The 22005-nt window shown below is 42.2% G+C and overlaps 1 protein-coding gene across 1 annotated transcript; it reads right to left on the bottom strand.

Annotated features, from left to right (window-relative positions):
- Window positions 1–6071: 6071 nt before the first annotated feature.
- LOC143820546 (uncharacterized) lies at window positions 6072–15867 on the bottom strand. Its single transcript, XM_077303505.1, has 4 exons — window positions 15771–15867; window positions 14693–14930; window positions 10567–10675; window positions 6072–8717 (listed from the first exon to the last, which is right to left on the bottom strand). The coding sequence occupies exons 2-4, from the start codon at window positions 14807–14809 to the stop codon at window positions 8641–8643; spliced, it is 303 nt and encodes a 100-aa protein (XP_077159620.1). The 5' UTR covers window positions 14810–14930; window positions 15771–15867; the 3' UTR covers window positions 6072–8640.
- Window positions 15868–22005: the final 6138 nt, after the last annotated feature.

Raw genomic sequence — 22005 nt, 5'->3', positions numbered from 1 at the left:
TAAAAGAATAAAAAATTGTGAATTTTATGTTACTTGATTGCCCTGGTAGGTTCTTTTGGTCTTTTTGAATGGCTTGATTTAATATTAGTAATGCAAATGATTACTAATATTAAATCAAACCATAAAAAAGACATCAATTAAATAAGCTAAGAGCCTATCGGAGTATATAACTAACATAAATCGCTATTCGGCAGTCTAAATTGATACCTATAAAACAGATTGGCTCCCAAACCCCCACAGTTCCCCTCTCTTTGGCAAGTAGGCCTGTACTTGGCTGGGGCAGAAAGTTTCCTTTTTTCTCCCTCTAACTTCCCTTAGGCAGGACTTGGAGTGTTCCTCCGGATATTTACCCCTCCCTAACATCTTCTGCAAGAGCCTCTTGTGGCTCAGAGTGATAAGGCAGCAGACATTCAGTCTGAAAGCTCTGCCCATGAGGCTGGGAGTTCGATCCCAGCAGCCGGCTCAAGGTTGACTCAGCCTTCCATCCTTCCGAGGTCGGTAAAATTAGTACCCAGCTTGCTGGGGGGTAAATGGTAATGACTGGGGAAGGCACTGGCAAACCACCCCGTACTGAGTCTGCCATGAAAACGCTAGAGGGCGTCACCCCAGTGCTTGAACAGGGGATACCTTTACCTTTAACATCTTCTACATGAGGGATTAGGCTGTGATCACTGCTGGTTTGCACATGGGGCTAATTCCCACATTTGCATGGTATCAGGTTGGGCTGTATATCTTTAACCCTCCCCCCGTTCCAGAGGAGCGGGAGGAATAAAGGAGTAAGGGCAAGTGGGGAGGAGTTAGGGCGGGCCCTGTCCGGGATAAAAACTCGGAGGGCCCAATCAGGAGCCGCGAAGCGGCTCCTGATTGGGCCCTCCGAGTGTCACTCGAGGGCCAAGCAGCCAATGGGGAGCCGCGCAAAGCGCGGCTCCCCATTGGCTGGTTGGCCCAGCCTCGCCTGGGCCGGCCGGGGAGTTGCCGCTCAGAGGAAGAAGCCTTCCCAGCGGTAAGTCCTCCGGCCGGCTTCCCCTCGCCCAGGGAGCCTTCTGCCGGGCCCTGGGGCAGGCTCACCTGCCCTTGGGCCCGCCAGAAGGCCACAAAGCCCACTCCCAAAGTCCCGAGCCTTCTGCCGGGCCCTGGGGCAGCCGAGCCTGCTCCTAGGCCGGGCAGTAGGCCGCAAAGCCCGCCGCCCCCGTCCCGAGCCTTCTGCCGGGCCCTGGGGCAGCCTAGCCTGCCCCTGGGCCCGGCAGTAGGCCGCAAAGCCCGCCGCCCCCGTCCCGAGCCTTCTGCCGGGCCCTGGGGCAGCCTAGCCTGCCCCTGGGCCCGGCAGTAGGCCGCAAAGCCCGCCGCCCCCGTCCCGAGCCTTCTGCCGGGCCCTGGGGCAGCCTAGCCTGCCCCTGGGCCCGGCAGTAGGCCGCAAAGCCCGCCGCCCCCGTCCCGAGCCTTCTGCTGGGCCCTGGGGCAGCCAAGCCTGCCCCTGGGCCCAGCAGAAGGTCCCAAGGCCACCTACCTTACTCTGTTCCTCCCTTCCTCCCAGCATTCCCTTTCTCCTTCCCTTACTCCCAGCATTCCCTTTCTCCTTCCCTTCTTCCCAGCATTCCCTTTCTTCTTCCCAGCATTCCCTTTCTCCTTCCCTTCCTCCCAGCATTCCTTTTGTTTTTCCCTTTCTCCCTTCTTCCCTCTCTTCCATCTGCCTCTTTCTGGCTACCTGTTTCTCTCCCTCTTCTTCTGTCTCTATCTTCCTCCCTTTCTTTCTGTCTTTCTGTCTCTCTTTCTCCTTTTCCTCCTTCCTTCACCCCATCCCTCCACCCATCCATCATGCTAGGGCCCGCTGTATTTTGCCCACAGCGGGCTTAATATCTAGTAAGTATATAAGTCAAAATATAAATAAATAAATAAAAGAATTTTTAAAATGCTTCCTGACATTCTGCAGGACTCTAAGAAAGACTTCTAAGCTACTGGGGGGGGGGGGAATGCTTCCTGATGCCCTGGAAGGATAGAAAGATTCTTTCTTTCAAAAAATGAAATGAATACTTCCTGCCATTCTACAAGGTGGCAGAGCAGTGGGCAGCATTGTTTAATTTTTTGTTGTTGTTGTTAGGTGCAAAGTCGTGTCCAACCCATCGCGACCCCATGGACAATGATCCTCCAGGCCTTCCTGTCCTCTACCATTCCCCGGAGTCCATTTAAGTTTGCACCTACTGCTTCAGTGACTCCAGTCAGAAAGAACTCCATCCAGCCACCTCATTCTCTGTCGTCCCCTTCTTCTTTTGCCCTCGAATTTTTAAAATTTTTGTTAAGAAGGTGTTATTGTGTGAAAGCACATTAACTCCATCTTAAAAATAAAGAAAATGCTCCATGTGGTTCCACTGTGCTGCTTCAGTGACCCAGAGTCAAGGCTACATATCATGGTCTGTGGAGACAGACATGGGAGAGCTGCTTGTGAGCATTTACATTGTTTTCATTTTTTATTTAAAATAACAATACCCTTTTTAAAAATAATAACTTTTAATTTTTGAAAAAGATTTCAGTCCTGGAACAGGGTGCTCAAATGCGACAAAATGGCATAAGAAGGTAATAGGGAGTTTGTGCCACGTGACGATGATTGCTAAGCCAAAATAGAAAAATTTCCAGTGGGAAGTACATAAAGGGAAAGCTCATTGCCCCCCCACACACACACCATTGTATCAAGAGTCCATTACCGAGTCTAGGTGACAGGTTCTGGAGTTCAAAGCCTGCCAGAACTTTCTCACCCGATAGAGATGGCATATTTCTCTTCCCACTTGTAAAGCCAAGCCTGTCTGTTGAAATGGAGCTGCTCCCAGGCCTTGGGGCTCCATATTGCTAGTCTGTCTTTAGAATAGTCAGACTCCCAGCTGCCTATCTGCCTCTTATCCATAACACTGCCATTAATGAAAGAGAATCATACCACCAAGCATGCACACTGTGCACTGTATCATCAATAACCAGCCACACTTAGACCCCATTTATCAGGGTTTCTATGTCTCCAGTTATGGATAACAAAAGGGCAAAGGAGGAATCTGAAGAAATCTGTATGCTTTTGAACTGGCTTGGAAGTGAAACCAGGGGGAAATCACTCTCAGAAAACTGAGTGAAACAGTGAACTGAGTACTGAAGGGTGGAAAATGACAGCAGAACAACAATGAAAAACCTTGAGGACATGAACAGTGAAAGTGAGGGAAAACACTCATGCATAATAGGCCAAAGAGTCTTGTGACTCCACAAATATATTGTGAGATAAGCTGTCATGGACAAGAGCCAACTTTCTCAGATGTATGGTGTTACCTGACAAGGGAAAATTTGGGAGGGCGCTGCCAAATGAGGGAAAGCCTTAGTGAATCTGATCACCATCTGTGGTTTATAAAAATCTAATGTCACAACATATTTGTTAGCCTTTCAGATGCCACAGGACTCTTAGTTCTTTTAGTTGATTTGGACAATTGTACAGAAAATATGTATGTGTCTTAAGACTTTCTGGCAGGTATTTTTGAAACTACAAGAGTTCTCCTATTATCACTGGAAAATAGAGTGTTAAAAAGAAGGTTATGCAGACAGAGTACTTCTGAGAAAAAAAGTTGTATATGTTGCTGTTCAGAGAAACCTTGTGGATTGGGGAAGGGATGGATTTTAAGTTTAACCCTATAAAAGGTTACATTTTCTCAAAGAGGAAATTTAAAAATCAGTCTACAGGACACTGCAATAACTGCTCACTGCCTCTTTTAAGAACTGTCATTTTCAAATAATCAATCACCTTGCAAAGAGGTTTACATAGGTAATCCCTTGAGACTAAGGAGAACCCTATTAAAAGTAGCAGAGATTCACAAAAGTTTACAGCCTGCTTGCCTCTGTTGGCTACGCCATGTGTATGGCCAAGCTACAACACCACAATAGAAAGTTGGAAGGGCATAAAACTAAAAGCAGACAGACAGAAAGAACAAAGGCGACAGTTTCCGAATATCGCTGTTACTCAGGCATGTGCACATCTTGACGGAGTTGATAATTAGTGTCTTGTTCACTTTTAATCCCCACTTCTCAGGGGTGACATGGCAGAAGTAACACTGTATTCAAGGCATGTCTTGTCACACGTGTGTGATTTTTGCTTAAAAGTCTTTGGAAATCAGCAGTCTTTGAAAAAGTCTTTTTTTTCTGCTCAGTTCCCCCCTTTAGGGCTGGAATCATTTTTATTCTTACCTACATCTACATCCAATGCAATGTAAGACAGATTTTCTCAAGTCTTGATAGTAGCTCAATAAAGTGTATCCTTTCTCAAAATGTGAGTTTTGTAGCTCAGACCAATGTTCCAGAATGTCAAAATCTAGAAGGTCTCTTGATGTCCAGAAATTGATTTCCTGAAATTAAGCAAGTTAGCTCCATCACGGCAGAGCAGCCAATGGGATTTGGAGATACTGATGCAGAGATCCAAGACTGACTTCTCATTTTAGGAAGCCTTCATTCTAACTATTTTTGATGGTGTCCAAGTCAGCTGCTGTAACAAAGTTGAGTATGTTCCTTGCTTAGAGGTTCACACAGCCTCTGCCACTTGCATCTGCAGTAGTAGTTATCAGGCAACTGGGCCTCACCTGGCAAATCAGCCAGCAGGGAGGGGAATGACACCCCACACACACACACACAAGTCTTTGCAGCTCCTTCTTGTATATTTATCAGGCTTACCCAGGATGGAATATGCAAGATATCATGTAAACTGCCCTGAGCCTCTGGGGAGGGCGGTATAGAAGTATGATAAATAAAGAAATAAATAAATAAGATATGAAGTATACATGATTCAAAAGGACATGAAGAATATCCTACAGGGGGCATCAGAGGAGATGTGTATTTAGCATAGTTAGATTAGGGACTTCCAGATATTTTTCAGATAGTCTCCTCCTATGTCTTGATTGGCTCATTGGAGACTTCCTGCTCCTTTGAGCACCCTTCCTCCCTGCTTGCCTCCGCATCAGACTGAATGAAGACAACAGAACAGTTAGATAGGACCCTCTCTCTTCTCTTTCAATACGAAGCTTTTTTTCTTAAGAAGAAAACTATTTTATTATTTTTAGCAGACTAGTACTTTGCATATCTAAATTCTGCTAACAACCTGTGTGCCAGTCTCTAGCACTATCCCAGAAAGAGAAAGAAAGAATGGAAGGACCAGCTGGGGAAAGGGGTAGTCCTAGAGCTTTAGAACGGGAGGAAAATCTGGAGATGGACTACATGGAAAATAGTTTGCCTTCCTGCATCTGGCTACTTACTCTGAGATTTAGATCCTTCTGATAGAAACCAAACCCAGCAACCATTTGCAAAATATGCTCCAGTTAAAAATTACAAAACTTACATTGGTAGCTATGGTCTAATCAAATCCATATGGCTTTTAAGAATGCAAGGATAATACCTTCTACAAACCTAGTCTTTTCAGAATGAAACAGAAGTCCCTGAATTCATACATGGAAACCTACTACAGATTTCCTTTCCCATTCATAAATCATATAAAGCACTCATCAGCTTATCAGTTTGAATATGGTTTCCCTCATGTCTATTATCTCTGCTTCACCTGCAAATGTCAGCTTTTTTTTTCTTTCTTATTCTTTTTTTTGGGTGCAGTGTATTTTAATACTGTGTCCTTCGTTACTATGCTTGGCATTCTAAATTCCAAAATCAATTTTAGGACGCCCTCTTCCGAATCCCAAACATTGAAATCATATTCAAATGCACGTGTCATTCTTTCAGTCTTCAAAGTCAATATCAGATCTGCCTTTTTAAAGGATTATGCAAGGACTACTGCACAAGAATATCTGAATGTGTGAGTTCACAGATTATTAAAATGCTTGGTAGACAAAGATGTGTAATGGTTTAGTTACTTCAAATCATCATTTGACCTGCACTTGGAGTTTTGATTCCCACATCAGTCATGTCTAGTTCTGTAATCCTTAAAGCAAACATGCATTTCAGCATGCTTGAAAGAAAATTGATATTGTAGTGTATACGGTCAGCGGAGACATTTCACAAGCTCATTGGGTAGTCAAGAAGTCTGACAGCATGAACAGATTTTGCTCTTTTTTTGTACTGAATCGCCATCAATTAATATTCATAGTCACTGTACAAATGACCTCCTCCTTTATGTTTTTTAACGTGAACATACAAGGTTTCTTTTCTCAATATGACAGGTTCAATTCTCAGGACATATTTCATGTTATACCACAACACCCTACCCCACCCCAAAATATACAAATAGCAAGTTTTTAAACAAATTCACTTCCAAACTGACATTAATTCTTCCTGCGGGATGTGCATGAAATCTGGAGTTGTGATGGAAAACAGATTATTTTCTCAATGGTATCCTGTCATAGCCAATTTAGAGCAACCTTTTAGGATTTTAGAGACGTTCAGAGGTGGTTTGCCATTGTCTAACTCTGCACAGTAACCCTGGTATTCCTTGGTGATCTTCCATCCAAATGCTGACCAGGCCCAACCCTGCCTAGCTTAAGAAATCTTCCGGCTACACCATTCTGGAAGCTTCCCTTAAAAGAAGGCCTTCAGAGGGCAAACAGATAAAAATAAAAACCAGTCCTTAATGGAGCTCCCCATACTTGAGGACATACCTGGAAAATTCATCCATTATGTTTTTATGGTTAGTGGGAGCTATAATCATACTTCAGTCAAATCTATAAATAAATTATAAATTTCTACTTGTTCAATAATAATTAGGCATGTGAATATCATTGCTCAGACAACAAGCAGAAATTTAATTGCATAATAGTTTTCCAAAGTAAATATATTTCCTTAATTTCTACTATATTTCAGAAATACACTAGGTGAACAAAATTAAGTTTGTAACTAATTCTATACAACCTACCCCGTTAAAAAAAATTGACCAGCCATAAATTTCAAATTACATCCCCACTGCAAGACCAGTGAAGAAAATTGTCAGTCTTTACCCTCTTAAGGGATATTTATTGTTATACAGGTCAGTGTTGTGTTAATATTCCTATGGTAGAGCACTGTATTGCCTTAATTAAAATAACTCAAATTAATTTATGAATACGTGATGGGAGATTTTTTAGATAGCAATTTTGGTACCGTAGGAAGACATGTTCACAGCTAACAGGAATACAGAGCAGTTGTCTCTCAGTAAAGATCTCTTGACCTTACAACTCATTTACTCTTCAATGTGCCCTACTAATCTCCAGAAGGAAATGATGTGGAACACATGAGGATTTAGGTCAGAACCTTGTTAGAGCTAGTGCAAAAGAGTAAAAGATTATTAGGATGTGCAGTAAATTATGACTACAAATGATTTTGAGTGAATACTATGCCAGGATGCCAAGTAGTGTACATAAACTAGATTAAATAACAGTGAATCTGATCTTGTTCCATTGACAGTTACAAAGTTTTTCAGTTCTGTACAAAATGACTGATTACAAAACCATTAATTGTGTGTGACCTATGCAGGTGAATTAGACAAGGCTGCTGGAAATTTTACAAAGAAAGCGTGCCTTGGTTATAGATTGGATATGTCTGTATCTTACTTGTGAATACCAACTACAGCTTGAGAAATTGGTATTTGGGGCTGCATCTGGAGAAGATATAGTTTGAGTAGGGAACTTAAACTGGGATGTGATCTCAGTGGCATGCCATAATATCAAGTCTCCAAAACTGTTTTCTCCAGAGGAAACTGATCTCTGTAGATTTGAGATTCGTTGTAGTTCTGAGAACGTTCCCTATTAGATAGAACATTTCAGTTTGTCATCTTTTCTCACTTTTGTAGTGTCCTCTAACTAAGAAAAATGTCAAGGATTTTTATATCCATTGTCTCATGAAGAATCATACTAGGGTGAATGTAACCATCCTTTAAATAGTCTTCCTCCAGCTTTTGTGTTTCTTCCTCCAATGGAAGAGCCACTTAAATTAGAGCAAGACTTCGTAGACTAGAGGAAAACTACCAACTTGAGTCAAAATGTAAGGCGGGATAAAAATCTTGAATGAATGAATGAATGAATGAATGAATGAATGAATGAATGAATGAATGAATGAATGAATGAATGAATGAATGCTGCTCTTGGAAGTGGTACAGTTAGGATCCACTCCATTAATAGCAAAGGACTCTGGTTTGAAAATATTATTTGGATGTACAAGTTCCAAAGTTCAATAAAGGAATGGATGTAGTGGAGTTAAGAAAGATCTTTGTTTTAGAACCATTGCCACAGTGTTAAGCATAACAAATCAATAAATCTGATAAAATAAAGCATCTTCATATATTGATATGATTATATCATGCTGATAAATACACATAAATGTTAATATACCTAAACAGACTTTAGGCATATGGATGGCCTTGTCAGATCTTCCACTGTTAGATATCTTTTGAAAATCTATTTTACTAACAGATGTTTATCATTTGTTATTCTACCTAGCTACAAATTTTCTAACTCTCTGGATAATCATGAAATGACCAGCCACCCTAGAAATGTGAAGATGAGGATAGAAGTGGGGGGAAATATAACTATAGAAACAATTATGTATTTATGGCATGTTGCTTGTCTCCATCATTTAAAAAAGAAGAAATCATACTTTGGATTAAGAATCCACTAGATGGCACTGAGAAGGGTTCATCCTTCTCTGGATGTGCTATTTGTTGTTCTTGTTATTCTGTTCATCTGTCTTCAAAGCTTGGATTCTTGTTTGGCCTTTGAAGCTCCTCTGTTCTGTGGATGAAGGGAAAGCCATTTATCACTCTCTTTGCTTACAAGTGCTTGCAAGTCCAAGGTGTGAAACAGATGCAGAGACTTTAACACCTGCATGGTTTATTTTGCAATATTAGTCTCTACCAATTTCCATCACACAAATCACTTTTCTGTGCTTTGGAAGTGTAGACTGTTGATAATTAAGAATATTTGACAACTTGAATAGTTTAATATGGGTAGTTCTATATATGCAGATGTTATTGTTGCTTCTGTATATGCAGATGATGTTGTTACCTTATCCCTTTTACAAATGAGCCTTAGGAGAGCACTTCTTGCCTTCACTGCAAACTATAAAGAGGAGCAACTTCCAATGAACTACCAAAAAACAAAAGCCCTCATGATTGCCAAAAAACATCGAAACTATAGATGGGTAATAGAAGGACACAACACTGAACAAAGAAAAATCTTTAAATATCTTGGCATAGTTTTTCAGTCATCTCAACACTGGAATACTACTACAAGCAATCTCCCACATTTGGAACGTCACACAGAATGCAAATTCTTCAAGAAGGCATGTTTACAAAGGGAACAGGGTTGCAGTTCCAATGTCTCTATTACAGTACCAGTAAATTATATTACTGTGCTCTTACATGAAAGTATTCATTCTAAAGCACTTAAGTTAATGGCAAGAACACCCCCATTTGTTCTAACGCTTCATCTCAGTGTACAAATATTGCTGGGTTGCTTTTGTTTTATTTGGCTTATTCAATACATTGATACAGCATATAATATTTGCTCTTTTACTTTGTTACATATATTTTGATTTGCATGCCTTCAAAAACATGGCAAGCTCTTAAAACAGCAGCTATTTTAGTCAGTCGGATTAGTTCAGCAGTGGAATAGGCTGCCTAAGGAGTTGGTGAGCCCCCCCACACCAGCAGTTACTTGTGATGGATGCTTAAGTTTAGGCTGATCCTGCAAGGGTTGGTCTAGAAGACCTGTATAGCCTTTTCCAATTCTCTGATTCTCTGAAAATCTCTAACTACTATCATGTTAACCTAAATGCATTTTCCCCATCCAGTTGTTCTTTGGACATGAGAGTTCTGAAGTGTCCCAGATTTTGTAATGATGGTATTAATTGTATCCAGAAGATCCTTATTCAAAAATATTTTAAGTGCAAGCAAATGTTTGTGGGTACAGAAGTCTCTAACAGCCCTAATAGCAGACAGGCTGGCCCGCTCTTATGCAGATGCCCAGAGCAGCAAACCTGGTCACTTGTGGAGAAGGAACTGGCCTTTACCTCCTGAGAGACATTGCCCAGATATGTAGAAAAATCTGGTTTCATGTGTCAGCCAAACAGGGGGAAATGGTCTTGTGAAGACTAAATGCATTCCAAAAACAGCAGGATACTGAAAGCAGATGTCAGTTAAGAAGAAACAAGGGAGGAGGAAAAACAAGCTATTTCAACCCACTGAAGACTTACAGAACCCCAGTGAAAAAGAGGGATTTCCAAACTTCACCATCCCTCATGATTACTCGATGAGTTTGTGCTGCCCTAGTATCTTTAGAGAGTTGTAGGGTTCATGACGTAGGAGCCTTCCATTTAGGGATGCCAGCCTCCAGGTGGGACCTAGGGATCCCCTGGAATTGCAGCTCATCTCCAGACTACAGAGATCAGTTCCATTGGGGAAAATGGATGCTTTGGAAGGTTATGGCATCGAACCTCACTGAGGCCTCTGTCCTATCCAGACTCCGTCCCCAAATTTCCAGGAATTACTAACCTGGATATGACATCCCTACCTCCTTTCCCCTCCTGATGCCAGGGGACCTGGTAAGTCTAGCTCCTGGGAGTGCAGGGGGGGGGACACACCTTGTATTGGAGGAGGGAAATATTCTTCCTCTTCTTTGCCCCATGGAAGGAGTTGATTTAACTCATCAGAAGATCCTTTATCTAGCAGAATGGAGCCATTGGATCCAACCTACAGGGGGGGGGGAAACAATTTGGAAAAGTGTTACTGATAAATTGAAGATTAAATTGGTCTAATGGGTGAAAGAATGACGCCACCTGTGCAGACAGCAGAAATGAAGAACTATTCAAGACTGAGCAATCTAAATAGATACAGAATGTTCTCACAGAAGCCAGAACACTCATACCACACCATTTTTAAGGGCAACTGACTGCCAGTGCTGAATAAACTGGATTCGCTCAACAACACCAAATTCACAGGGAAAGGGGGGTGGGTGGGAGAATGACAGCTTTACTCGGGCTTTTCTGTTGACTAAAAATGGAGCTTCACAGCAGCGCTCTCTCCCTTCAGGGAGACAGCAAGTAGCAACTTGTCTATATTATAATATCAATTTAGTCTTCATATGTAAACTTCAATTTAGATCCCTTATGGTGGCGGTATAGACAAGGTGTCAAATTAAAATGAAGAGCATTTAGATCTGCTGAAAAATAGCAGTCTTGCCAACCTGTCATCTAGAAATGGTGAATGTTTTTTAAATGGACCAAACCTGTGCAAAATTAAAGCAGTCCATTCCCTGCTTGCTTTATATTTTTTTGTTATTTTTCTGTTATAGAAAAGCCCTGACTCTCAGCTACAAAGCTTACAATGTTTTAACCTGGAAAAATATTTAAAACGGGTGTCATAAAACTATTCATATTCTGCCCTTACTTTCCTCTGCATTTTGGACTCCCCAGCATCCTTGCTGGTGCCTCAGTTATACTTCTTTCTCTCTGTGTTTGTCTTTGAGATGGTGGCGCTTTTTCAGTAGAACAACAATACAGCTCCTATTGCTTTTGCCCTCTGCAGCATTCCAGGAAGTGTGGTGGGTAACCAGCAAGTGAAGAAATTCCAGGATGAGGGGAAAGGCAGGGGCCTCAGTCCTACCTCAGGGTTGTTGTTGTTGTTGTTAGGTGCGGTCATCTCTGACCCATCGCAACCCCATAGACAATGATCCTCCAGGCCTTCCTGTCCTCTACCATTCCCCAGAGTCCATTTAAGTTTGCACCTACTGCTTCAGTGACTCCATCCAGCCACCTCATTCTCTGTCGTCCCCTTCTTCTTTTGCCCTCGATGGCTCCCAGCATTAGGCTCTTCTCCAGGGAGTCCTTCCTTCTCATGAGGTGGCCAAAGTATTTGAGTTTCATCTTCAGGATCTGGCCTTCTAAGGAGCAGTCAGGGCTGATCTCCTCTAGGACTGACCGGTTTGTTCGCCTTGCAGTGAAAGGGACTCGCAAGAGTCTTCTTCAGCACCAGAGTTCAAAAGCCTCAATTCTTTGACGCTCGGCCTTCCTTATGGTCCAACTTTCACAGCCATACATTGCAACTGGAAATACTATAGCCTTGACTAAACGCACTTTTGTTGGCAACCTCAGGTTTAGACTGCTACTTTTTTGGATGAAGCTGCAGCAGCAAAGGAGGCAGGCAACCCACGGCTTCTTCTGAGGGGCTTATATTGCTGCAGCTGCTGGAGCCCAAGGTGAGCCTAAGCAGATGAGTCAGCCCAAAGAGAAGCAACAGGCAGCAGTTCAGCTGCTTTCACATGCCACCACTGCATTCAGAGTTAGCAGGGCCAGGCAGTGTTTGTAGGAAGATAAAAGGCGGTGTAGGACTAACTGAAGGGGAGGAGTTTTCAGACTTCATGTCTCCTAAGCCAGTGATAAGGATATTGGAATGAGCAGACTGTCAAGGCTCTATGAGCAGCCACAGCATCTTCTTTCTTAAGGAGCTGAGCAAGATCACTGCCACACTCCTATCCTTCCCTCGCTTAAGGAAAGAGGGAAAAGCACAGCCGAGGGAGGTTTTGTTTTTTTAAAAGGATGGGTAAAAGGTAAAGGTAAAGGTATCCCCTGTGCAAGCACTGAGTCATGTCTGACCCTTGGGGTGACGCCCTCTAGCGTTTTCATGGCAGACTCAATACGGGGTGGTTTGCCAGTGCCTTCCCCAGTCATTACCGTTTACCCCCCAGCAAGCTGGGTACTCATTTTACCGACCTCGGAAGGATGGAAGTCTGAGTCGACCTTGAGCCGGCTGCTGGGATTGAACTGATTGAAAGGATGGGAGTGCTGTGCTATTTCTATGCATGTGCCCTACTGTTTTGTGCTATTTCCATGGGAGTTTTGTGCTATTCCTCCACATAGGCCCTACATGCTATTCCTATGCATGTGTCCTTTGGTTCTTGCCAGTGGCACGGCAATACAGAAGCGATAGGGAGAAAAGATAAAATGTGCATCTAATGAGAAAAGGAAACCACAGTTAACAATCAGGGGAAGGGGGAACTAGATTGTGCCACCTGGAATCTCTTTGCAGTCACAACAGTAATATGAACACAATGTGAAGGTAGCTATGTTGATAAATGGAGAAAGTGGGTTGTTCCTTAAAGGTATATTAAAAATGGAATTGATTAAAAGAAAAATCTAGCCTTGACGTTTAAAATATTGATGTTAATCCCCCCTAGCATAGGATGATCTCATAGCACTAAAGTTGCCAACTGGAGAGAAAAATCCCCAGTCCTTTTAACAGTTATTTAATGGGATATTTACAAGGTTATATTGTTTACCTCCTTGCCATGAAAAGCTGCCACTGCTGATTTCCACATATTAAACCTCTGTTGAAGAGGCAGGATATTTTCCCATCAGGACATTTTGCAATCCTACAAGTAGAGGAAGCTGAAGACTAAGAAAATAAGGCCGGATGAAAGCAGGAAGGCATGGAAAATGTTGACAGAGGAAACTAGGTACAAGAATGTGATAACCTTGGAAAGTGATTGCATAAAAGCACCGATTCATTACCATTTTATATTGCCCCTCCTTAGGTTTGCCAAACTAAAGTTATTGGCTGGAGATCTCTCAAAATTACAACTGATATCCAGACATCAGCTCCCCTGGAGGAAATGGGAGATTGGGAGGGTCAACTGTATGGAATCATATTCCTGTTGAGCTTCCTCCCCCTCCTTAAATCCCATCTTTCCCCAGGTGCCACCCCTGAAATCTCCAGGAATTTTCCAAGTCAGACCTGGCAACCCTATGCATCATCCAAGGAATTCAAGATGGCATACCTGGTGCTGACCTTCTCCATTTTATCCTCCCAACACCTCCGTAAGGTAGGTTCCGCTGAAATTGATTGACTGGCCCAAGGTGACCCATTCAGAAAACAACCCTATGCAGATCTAAACAGAAGTTAGTTCCCCTTTATTCAATGAGACTTACACCCAGTAAAATGTTCTTAGGATTTCACAGCAAGTAGGATCTGAACCTGGATCCCCTGAGACCTAGTCCAGCCCTCTAACCACTACATCACACTGGAAATCTGCCCAGCTATGAGTCATTCTTTAGCTACTGGTGGTCCATTCTTTTCTTGCAATCCATTCTCCAAAACACTTCATATTATGTCATTGCAAACCATTGTAATTTTATTTCTTATTCTGTAAGAATACCCTCCAGTTCACCAGAGAGCAGATCTATGCCATTCTGGACTTCATGCAGCGCAGGTATACTATTTTCAGAAGAATAAAGAACTACTGAAAAACAACAATCATAACACCTTCTTCCATCTTCAATATTTTCTGTAAAAACAATAGATTTTTCCTGCTTAAATAGAACAGCTTGTGCAAGTCAACAGGCCTGTAGTAAAAGCACTGCTGAGAAGATACAGTATAATATGTCAATCAATACAATTTACACCTAGATGGTAAGCATGGAGACTGGTACCTGGCCTGCCATTTGTTGTGAGAACAACAGGTATAACTATCTGAGACACCTTTGTGCTTAGCAGATAAACATTTTCTTGCAAAAACTACCCAGAAATCCAGGGCAGAACTTAGACTGATGCAATCAGAAACAAAACATCTATTTTTGACTTTTTGACCTATGGCCTCTAGATGAAAAGAAGTATATAAAAACTATATCTTACTGAATCACAGTTATGCACCAGTGTTGTAACCATAAAACATAAAGCTATTAATTAAAAATCTGAATGAGGTAATAGTGTTACCTGGGTGGTATGTATGTCTAATAACGACCATTTCTGCATGAGGAATTTGCCCCTGGCCAGCCTCTCATTGCTCACGGGTTCTAGGGCTGCTTCCACATGACATCGGCAGCAACCCATGGCTGTGCAGGAGTTGGTTCAAGTTTTCATCCAATTTGCTCCACGATGAGGGAAATCAGCAAAAAACGATATACCTTTCTTGTTGTAGTGCAAATCAGGGCACAAAGAGGGGCAAGTCCATCTGAAGGGAGAAATGCATGACAGTCTCAGTAGCATTTTGTCTGTCCTTGCACCTGCCCACCTCACTCCATTTTCATATTGAAAAAAAAAATTAATGGCACAGTCCATGTTGCTATAGGATGGCAAAGCGACATGCTCTCAGTAATGTTCATTGTGCATGGTAATATTGGGATTGGGCAGCTAAAATATATTGCTGTTTGTGTTATCTGGTGGTGGGATATGAACAGGGAAAGAAGGGATGTGTGATGAAGCAGCCCTCTCCCTATTAGCTAGGCATCCATGCTCTGTGCTTTAAATCTTCATTGTGAAGACACAATCATCAGGGTCCAGTTACTATCGCTAGCCTATCACAAATCTACCCAAACATAAAGAGAGACCATTATACAAAGTATCCCAAAAAGGAATGTAAGGAAATGTTTTTTGTTGTGGCGTGATCCCATAGCAATGCAGAAGTGAAAGGGTGTTTTTTTTAAATATTTACTGTTGTTGCATTTTCCCATAGTAACACAGAAGTGAAAGGATTTTTCTTAATTAATTTTGGGACTTAGGGGGACGAAAGTTTAAAAACAACCGCTTTAAAGGGATTGGTGGCTTGCGTTGATTGACAACCTGAGGAGAGGGGGAGAAGTACAGGTTGTCCACACTTTAGGCTTCTCTGCCGCCTTGTCTGGAAGGGAAAAGCCGTGCACAGGCAACGAGACAATATGGGAGACGACTCCCATCAGGAAGCATGCAAATGCACAATTTCCTATCGCATATCTGCAAGCAGGAGGTAGCACATGTTTTAGGCCTTCATGTGGAAATGTTCCTGAAATGGTCCTGACTATTAGCCTGTGCATACCTCAGAAGGGGACTTAGAGACTCCATTCCTTTACTGGAACACATCTAGGATAGTCAGTTCAGGATTCGAAAATTCTTGGAGAATTGGTGGCAATGCCTGGGGTGGGTGGAGAGAAGTTAGAGGGCATGTGATGTCACTGTAGGTACTCCAAATGGCAAAAATATAATTACAAACTCTGACCTCTTTCTCTGCACACATGGGATCTGGTCAGGAAAAGCATGGGAGACTGTGATAGACCACATACTACCTTTTTCAGGATAGGTTTGGCAGCTCTGTGTGGGGAAATACCTGAATATTTGGGAGGTGGAGCCTGAGGAAGGAGGGGTTGGGGAGGGGAGGATCTTCAATGAGATATAGTGATAACTATTATTTAGATCTATCGGCTGCCCCTCCCTAGACTTTGAATTTGTCTGACAGAGGCCACTCAGCAAAAATGTTAAAACATGCCCCTCCCTAGTGACTTGCTAGCATCAATGAAAACATATACAGTGCAAATATAAAACATTTACAAACCACAGTTTAAAATTTTGGGTTAAAAACCCTATTGAGTAACTCTGTCCGCGTGGGTCAGAGTAATTCTGGCATTGATGTTATACCCAGCTTTGCAATGGAAAGGGAGGTGTGTGTGTGTGTGTGTGCATGCGTGCAGAGGCTTTCTGATGTCATATTGTGCTTGCGTTGGCCTCATCCATATACTTGGTGGAAAAGTGCCATCTTGCAGGCCCTTAAGCATTTTGTCAGCTTCGATATAGCCCAGAGCTTGGTTGGCAACTCATTTCACCAGGCAGGAGGTCCTGGCTCTGGTTGAGGCCATTCACATTTCTTTGGGGCTGGAGACTAACAGCAGGTTGGACTTTGCAGAGTACAATGCTCTTCAGGGGGCATACTCGAAGAGGCGGCCCCTAAGGTATGCAGTTCCCAGACTGCATAAGGCCTTGTAGGTTAAAATCAATAGAGTCTTGTCACAGAGTTCACCTTCCAAAGCAATCATTTTCTCCAGGTCACCTGATTTCTATCACCTGAAAATTAGTTGTGATACCAGGAGATGTTCAGGCTTTGCCTTGAAAAGTGTGATTGGTTCTATGAAAATCATACAGTAGCCTGAATGTTTGGAAGAACAAAGTGATCATACTGTATACTTCCATGGAAAGGACAGATGGGCCTCCCATTCAAGGTAATAACAAGGTGCATTGCAGCATGATAATGTCCTCCCAAACAAAGAACAGCCAAGGGATTCTTAATTTTCCTCTTTCTTTACGATCTAATGCTTATTGAAATAATGAAGAGAAAGTGAAAGATGAAAGAAAAATAAAATCCTTATTGGATCTAAGGAGAATTTCTCTCCTGCAGCCCTCTAATTTTCCATTATGCAAATATAGGAGATAATGGTGGGCTTCTTGGCCAAACTCAGATCAGTAAATGAACTGTTTACATCCATATAGCTCGAAAGAAACATGGAAACAAGAATGGAAATGGACAGAAACTTCAAAGACTCCAGTCCTAACCTCTTTTTTCAAGCCTGTAATTCGAAGAAAACCCATCACCTCCTTCTCCACTACACAGTCACACATACCCCAGGCAGTCAGCCAACACTCTTCTTTGTACCATCACATCAGATAGAAAACAATTTAGAACCAAAACAATCTCTTTCATTAATAATAGAATTAAATTACTTAACCAACACACACCTGATTATTTTTAAATTAGGTGCAAACCCTGAAACCAAGTTTATAGCCAGGAAAAACAATAGTAGAGAGGGAAATAAGGAGGAGAAGTCTAATTGGACTGCTGCCCTTTTCTAGTCTGACTTTTGTCTTCAAAGAGTGCAGGAGAAAATGGCTAATTTTATTTCAAAGGGCTCAAATTCTGCTGCTCAAATTGCTGGCCCAAGCCTTTCAAGATAAGCAAAGTGGCATCATTAGGAGACACACTTCTCTGCTAAAATGCACCACATGATATTTGGAAAATAGACTTGGTTCTGCTCCACCCCAATCGCAGTATTTTATGTGAATATAATAATATTGATCATGCATATGTTGAAAAGGTTGTGGTAACAGGCATGAGAAACACAATGGGATTCAGCACAATCAATCTGAACAATCCATTTTGCCAATTGTATTTGGACAAGGGCCTGTTCAAACGGCCATGTGGGTCATGTGTGTTTGCACAGCATTGAAGAGGAAGGATATCTGCAGGTGCAAATTCTGGTTGTATTACAGTGCCTGTTCCTGTACACAGAAGAGAAAGGAAGCAGACATGGAATACTACACAGACATCAAAGGAGTTGCATAATGAATGTTGGCTGTCTCCTCCATCTCACCTGATCTATTACCCTGTGCACAAAGTTCCAAGTTTTTTTTTATTGCTGTTTGCCTGTTCTTGCTATTGTGCCTTCTGTTCTTATTGTTATACATGTTTTAAATATCCTAATTCTACTGTTCCATATATACCGCCCTGAGACGTCGCAGTGAGGGGTGGTATATAAGTCAAATGAATGAATACATTTTAAAAATAAAATAAATAAATGTACATGTTTAGGACCAAGGTATTGGCTCACGAGAGGCTATACACTAAGGCTGAGCATGAAAGTTGAAATTAATGAATTTTGGCTTATTTGGGGGATGAGTTAACATGAAGCACACACACAATACCGTTATTGGCATAAAGCAGGTTAGCAAGATGAGCAGAAATAGTAAAAATACATCAGTCAGTTTGAATTTAAGAACTGAAGACAGAGTTAGCATGAAATTTGGCACAATTCATGGTAGCTTGTGATGGTTCACGAAGGACAGATCAGGGTTTCCCGCTGCTTTCTTCTTTCCATAAGAAACAGCTAAGTGGCTGAAAAATCTCTGTCACTCAGCTGTTTTTTATAAATGGTTCAGAGCCATTTAAATCACTACTGCTTTCTGTTCCCTGTGACCTTGCTCCAGAGGCAGAAAACAAGGGTGTATATTGAACTGTTGTAAACCGCCCCATCCAGTTATGCCAGGAGGGGTGGTGAAGAAATAACATAAATAAACAAATAAATGGCCCCACTTTCTGCTTCCTGTGAAACGCCATGGGGAGCAGAAAGGAGGGTTTAAATGGAAGGTGTGAAGTGCCCTCCTGTGGCCACATCCCCACCACCATTATGCTGGCCACCGCTCACCATTGCTAACAGAAAGGTGAAAGGAAAGTCCTTTCTGGGGAGATATTCACCCGCCACCCCTCTTTCTTTCTTCCTTCCTTCCTTCCTTCCTTCCTTTCTTTCTTTTTGCTGGATGCAGCTGACCATGGAAAGCAGAACATTTCCTGGAGGACTTTTCCCATTCCATTTCTGCTGCCTGAAGTTCTTCAGGCTGTCTCCCCACTGCACAATTGTTTTTTGCACTGTTTTGCAGTCTCTTTAAACTTCAGTGGGACTGCAAAAGTCAGCCCAAAACAGCAGAATGGTTGTTAAGGTTTTCTGCTAACACTGTTTAAAGGGATTGCAGACTCTTTCAATGGGGTTTGCAGGGCCATGAACCATACAAACCAGTTTGCTTTGTACATGAGCCTCTTGGTTCAGTTTGGGATTCAGCCACAATCACAAACTGAATCACATTTTCCCAGTTTGTACCCATTTATAGTATATATACTAGATCAGTGATCCCCAACCTTTTTTAGGCTGGGGACCGGCAGGGCAACTGCCCCGCCCGCGCATCGCGCATGCACAGCCAAAATCACGCATGCGTGGCACTTTCGCGCATGCGTGAAAGTGCCACGCATGCGCGATGCGCGGGCGCGGCCCTGATTCCCTCTCCCCCCCCCCTGTATTAAGAAGCTTCCCGGGCCACAAGCTTGCGGCCTGGAAAGTTTTTTACTGTGGGGGGGGCAGGGAGAGGGAACCGCAGCCCGGCGCCATGGCCTTCGTGGCCCAGCACCGGGCCGCAGACCGCAGGTTGGGGACCACTGTACTAGATTAGCAAAGAAGAACCTTTTAAACTCCCTTTTCTTGAAGAGTCACATCCTTCCTGCTTCTGTTAAATTGATATAATTTTCACTGTGTAAAGTATTTTTATGTAATGTCTTTATATTTACTGGTTTGGTGAGAAACACTTTGGTGTAGTGGTTAGGAGTGCAGACTTCTAATCTGGCGAGCCGGGTTCGATTCTGCACTCCTCCACATGCAGCCAGCTGGGTGACCTTGGGCTCGCCATGGCACTGATAAAACTATTCTGACCGAGCAGTAATATCAAGGCTCTCTCAGCCTCACTCACCTCACAGGGTGTCTGTTGGGGGGAGAGGAATGGGAAGGAGACTGTAAGCCACTTTGAGACTCCTTCGGGTAGGGAAAAGCAGCATTTAAGAACCAACTCCTCCTCCTCCACCTCCTCCTTCACATGTTTTAAGTGTAGTTTCTTCTCCATCCCCCCAGAAAAGAGCTAGTTAGAAATATATAAAATATTTTCCAAAAAAATCATCCTATTTATGGAAACCGTTTTATTTTGCAGCAGAATTTTTTAAAAAATGTTTCTTGCTAGACTACCCCCTGATACACACCATGCACAAACACACACATACTGTTTCAGATAATTCATGTTCCCAAAAATGAAAGTGACAGATGCTTTCAAATGTGAGCAACCCACTCAAAGTTAATTGATATTATTTTCCAATTTTTGGAACTCAAAATTAAACTCCCAAACTGCTGATACTCAGGCCTTGTCTTCTGAAGAATTAAGTGCTAAAAACCCTCATCAACCAGATGGTATGATAATTGGGCACCTCAAGAGTATAGTCTGATTGACTCCTCTAGGTAAAAAAGGTTCACAGCCAAGAGAGATCATTGGAGTCTCCTGTCATCATTTTGGACTCTGTAAAGCCAACTGGTCTTAATTAAGAATATGGGTCAGCCTTGTGTCCAATACTGGAAGTGATGAGCCAACAGGAACCTGCAAAGCTCAACTGGCATTTATCAGTGAATGCCGTTACAACCAACATACTGGTCTATTTCTTATTCAATATTCTGCTGTACTGCTGAAGATAAATCAGTCTCCACACTGATACATACAGTGTAGAAGAAGCAGAGTCCATTTTTATATGCTGTTTTTCTCTACCAGAAGGAGTCTCAAAGTGGCTTACCATTGCCTTCCCTTTCCTTTCCCCACAAGATACACCCTGTGATGTTGGTGAGGCTGAGAGAGCCCTGATATTACTGCTCGGTCAGAACACCTCTGTCAGCGCTGTGCCGAGCCCAAGGTTGCCAAGCTGGCTGCATGTGGAGGAGGAGCGAGGAATCAAACCTGGCTCACCAGATTAGAAAAAGAAGAACAAGAGTTGGTTTTTATATGCCAATTTTCTCTACCCAGAATCTTAAAGCAGCTTCCCTTTAAGAGCTGCCACTCTTAACCACTACACCATGCTGGCTCCCGAATATTAAAATGGTGATATTAGGTTAGATATTATTATTATTATTGGTGTTCTTGACTTGCTTCTCCTTTTACATCACTTTATCCCCTTTCTGCCATTTCTACATTATATTTTATTTGTATGCCAGTTGTATTTAATAGATGCAAAATCTGCCATTAAGATGGCATACATTCCATGAGAAAACAAATTGGCAAGAGTAAACAGAAAATGGCAAGGAAATAAGACTCAGGGGTCAATCTGCACAAGGAAGAAAGTGAGATTAAAATGAGCATATTTGGATTGAAACAATGGGTGAGAAATCTAAAATAACCCCTAATCATGATGCTTATTTGAGTATCTGAAGCCATATAGCCAATACAAAACAAATATTGTGGTAAGGTAGTCCTCTCAGAGGTGAAGACAAGGCTACTTCCAGTTTGTGAAGCCCTTTGAAATTTATATATATATATATATATATATATATATATATATATATATATATATGTGTGTGTGTGTGTGTGTGTGTGTGTGTGTGTGTGTGTGTGTGTGTGTGTGTGTGTGTGTGTGTGTGATTTTAAAAATATAAAATCACATGACAAACATAAGCAACAACTTATGAACATCATTAAAAGTCCCTTCCCTTTCTGACTAGTCCTAGTGGCAAACCTGTTCACAAGTTGCTATGAAATATTTAAATATTTTACACCCGCTAAATAGGTGTGTGTTTGTTTTTTACTTCAATAACCCTTTATTCAGCGCAAGTCGCAACGTCCTATGGAAGCCCCTCTAAAATTAGGCAAACTGCCACAATAGTAAATACTTCATTCATCACCATGGAGCTTGCATGTGATTTCCAGTTTCCAAC

The sequence above is a fragment of the Paroedura picta genome, chromosome 11 (assembly GCF_049243985.1).
Source record: "Paroedura picta isolate Pp20150507F chromosome 11, Ppicta_v3.0, whole genome shotgun sequence".
NCBI classification, from domain to species: Eukaryota; Metazoa; Chordata; class Lepidosauria; order Squamata; family Gekkonidae; genus Paroedura; species Paroedura picta.
This window is presented reverse-complemented; position numbering and strand designations above follow the sequence as displayed.

Bases quoted from the DNA above. Each gene is read 5' to 3' on its own strand.
- LOC143820546 (XM_077303505.1), bottom strand. From the start codon at position 14,809: ATGGGTTGCTGCCGATGTCATGTGGAAGCAGCCCTAGAACCCGTGAGC. The intron at 10,676-14,692 runs GTAACACTATTA...CCCCCCCTGTAG, and splicing joins TAGACATACATACCACCCAG to GTTGGATCCAATGGCTCCAT. The intron at 8,718-10,566 runs GTGTGTCCCCCC...CTTCATCCACAG, and splicing joins TTTCCCTCCTCCAATACAAG to AACAGAGGAGCTTCAAAGGC.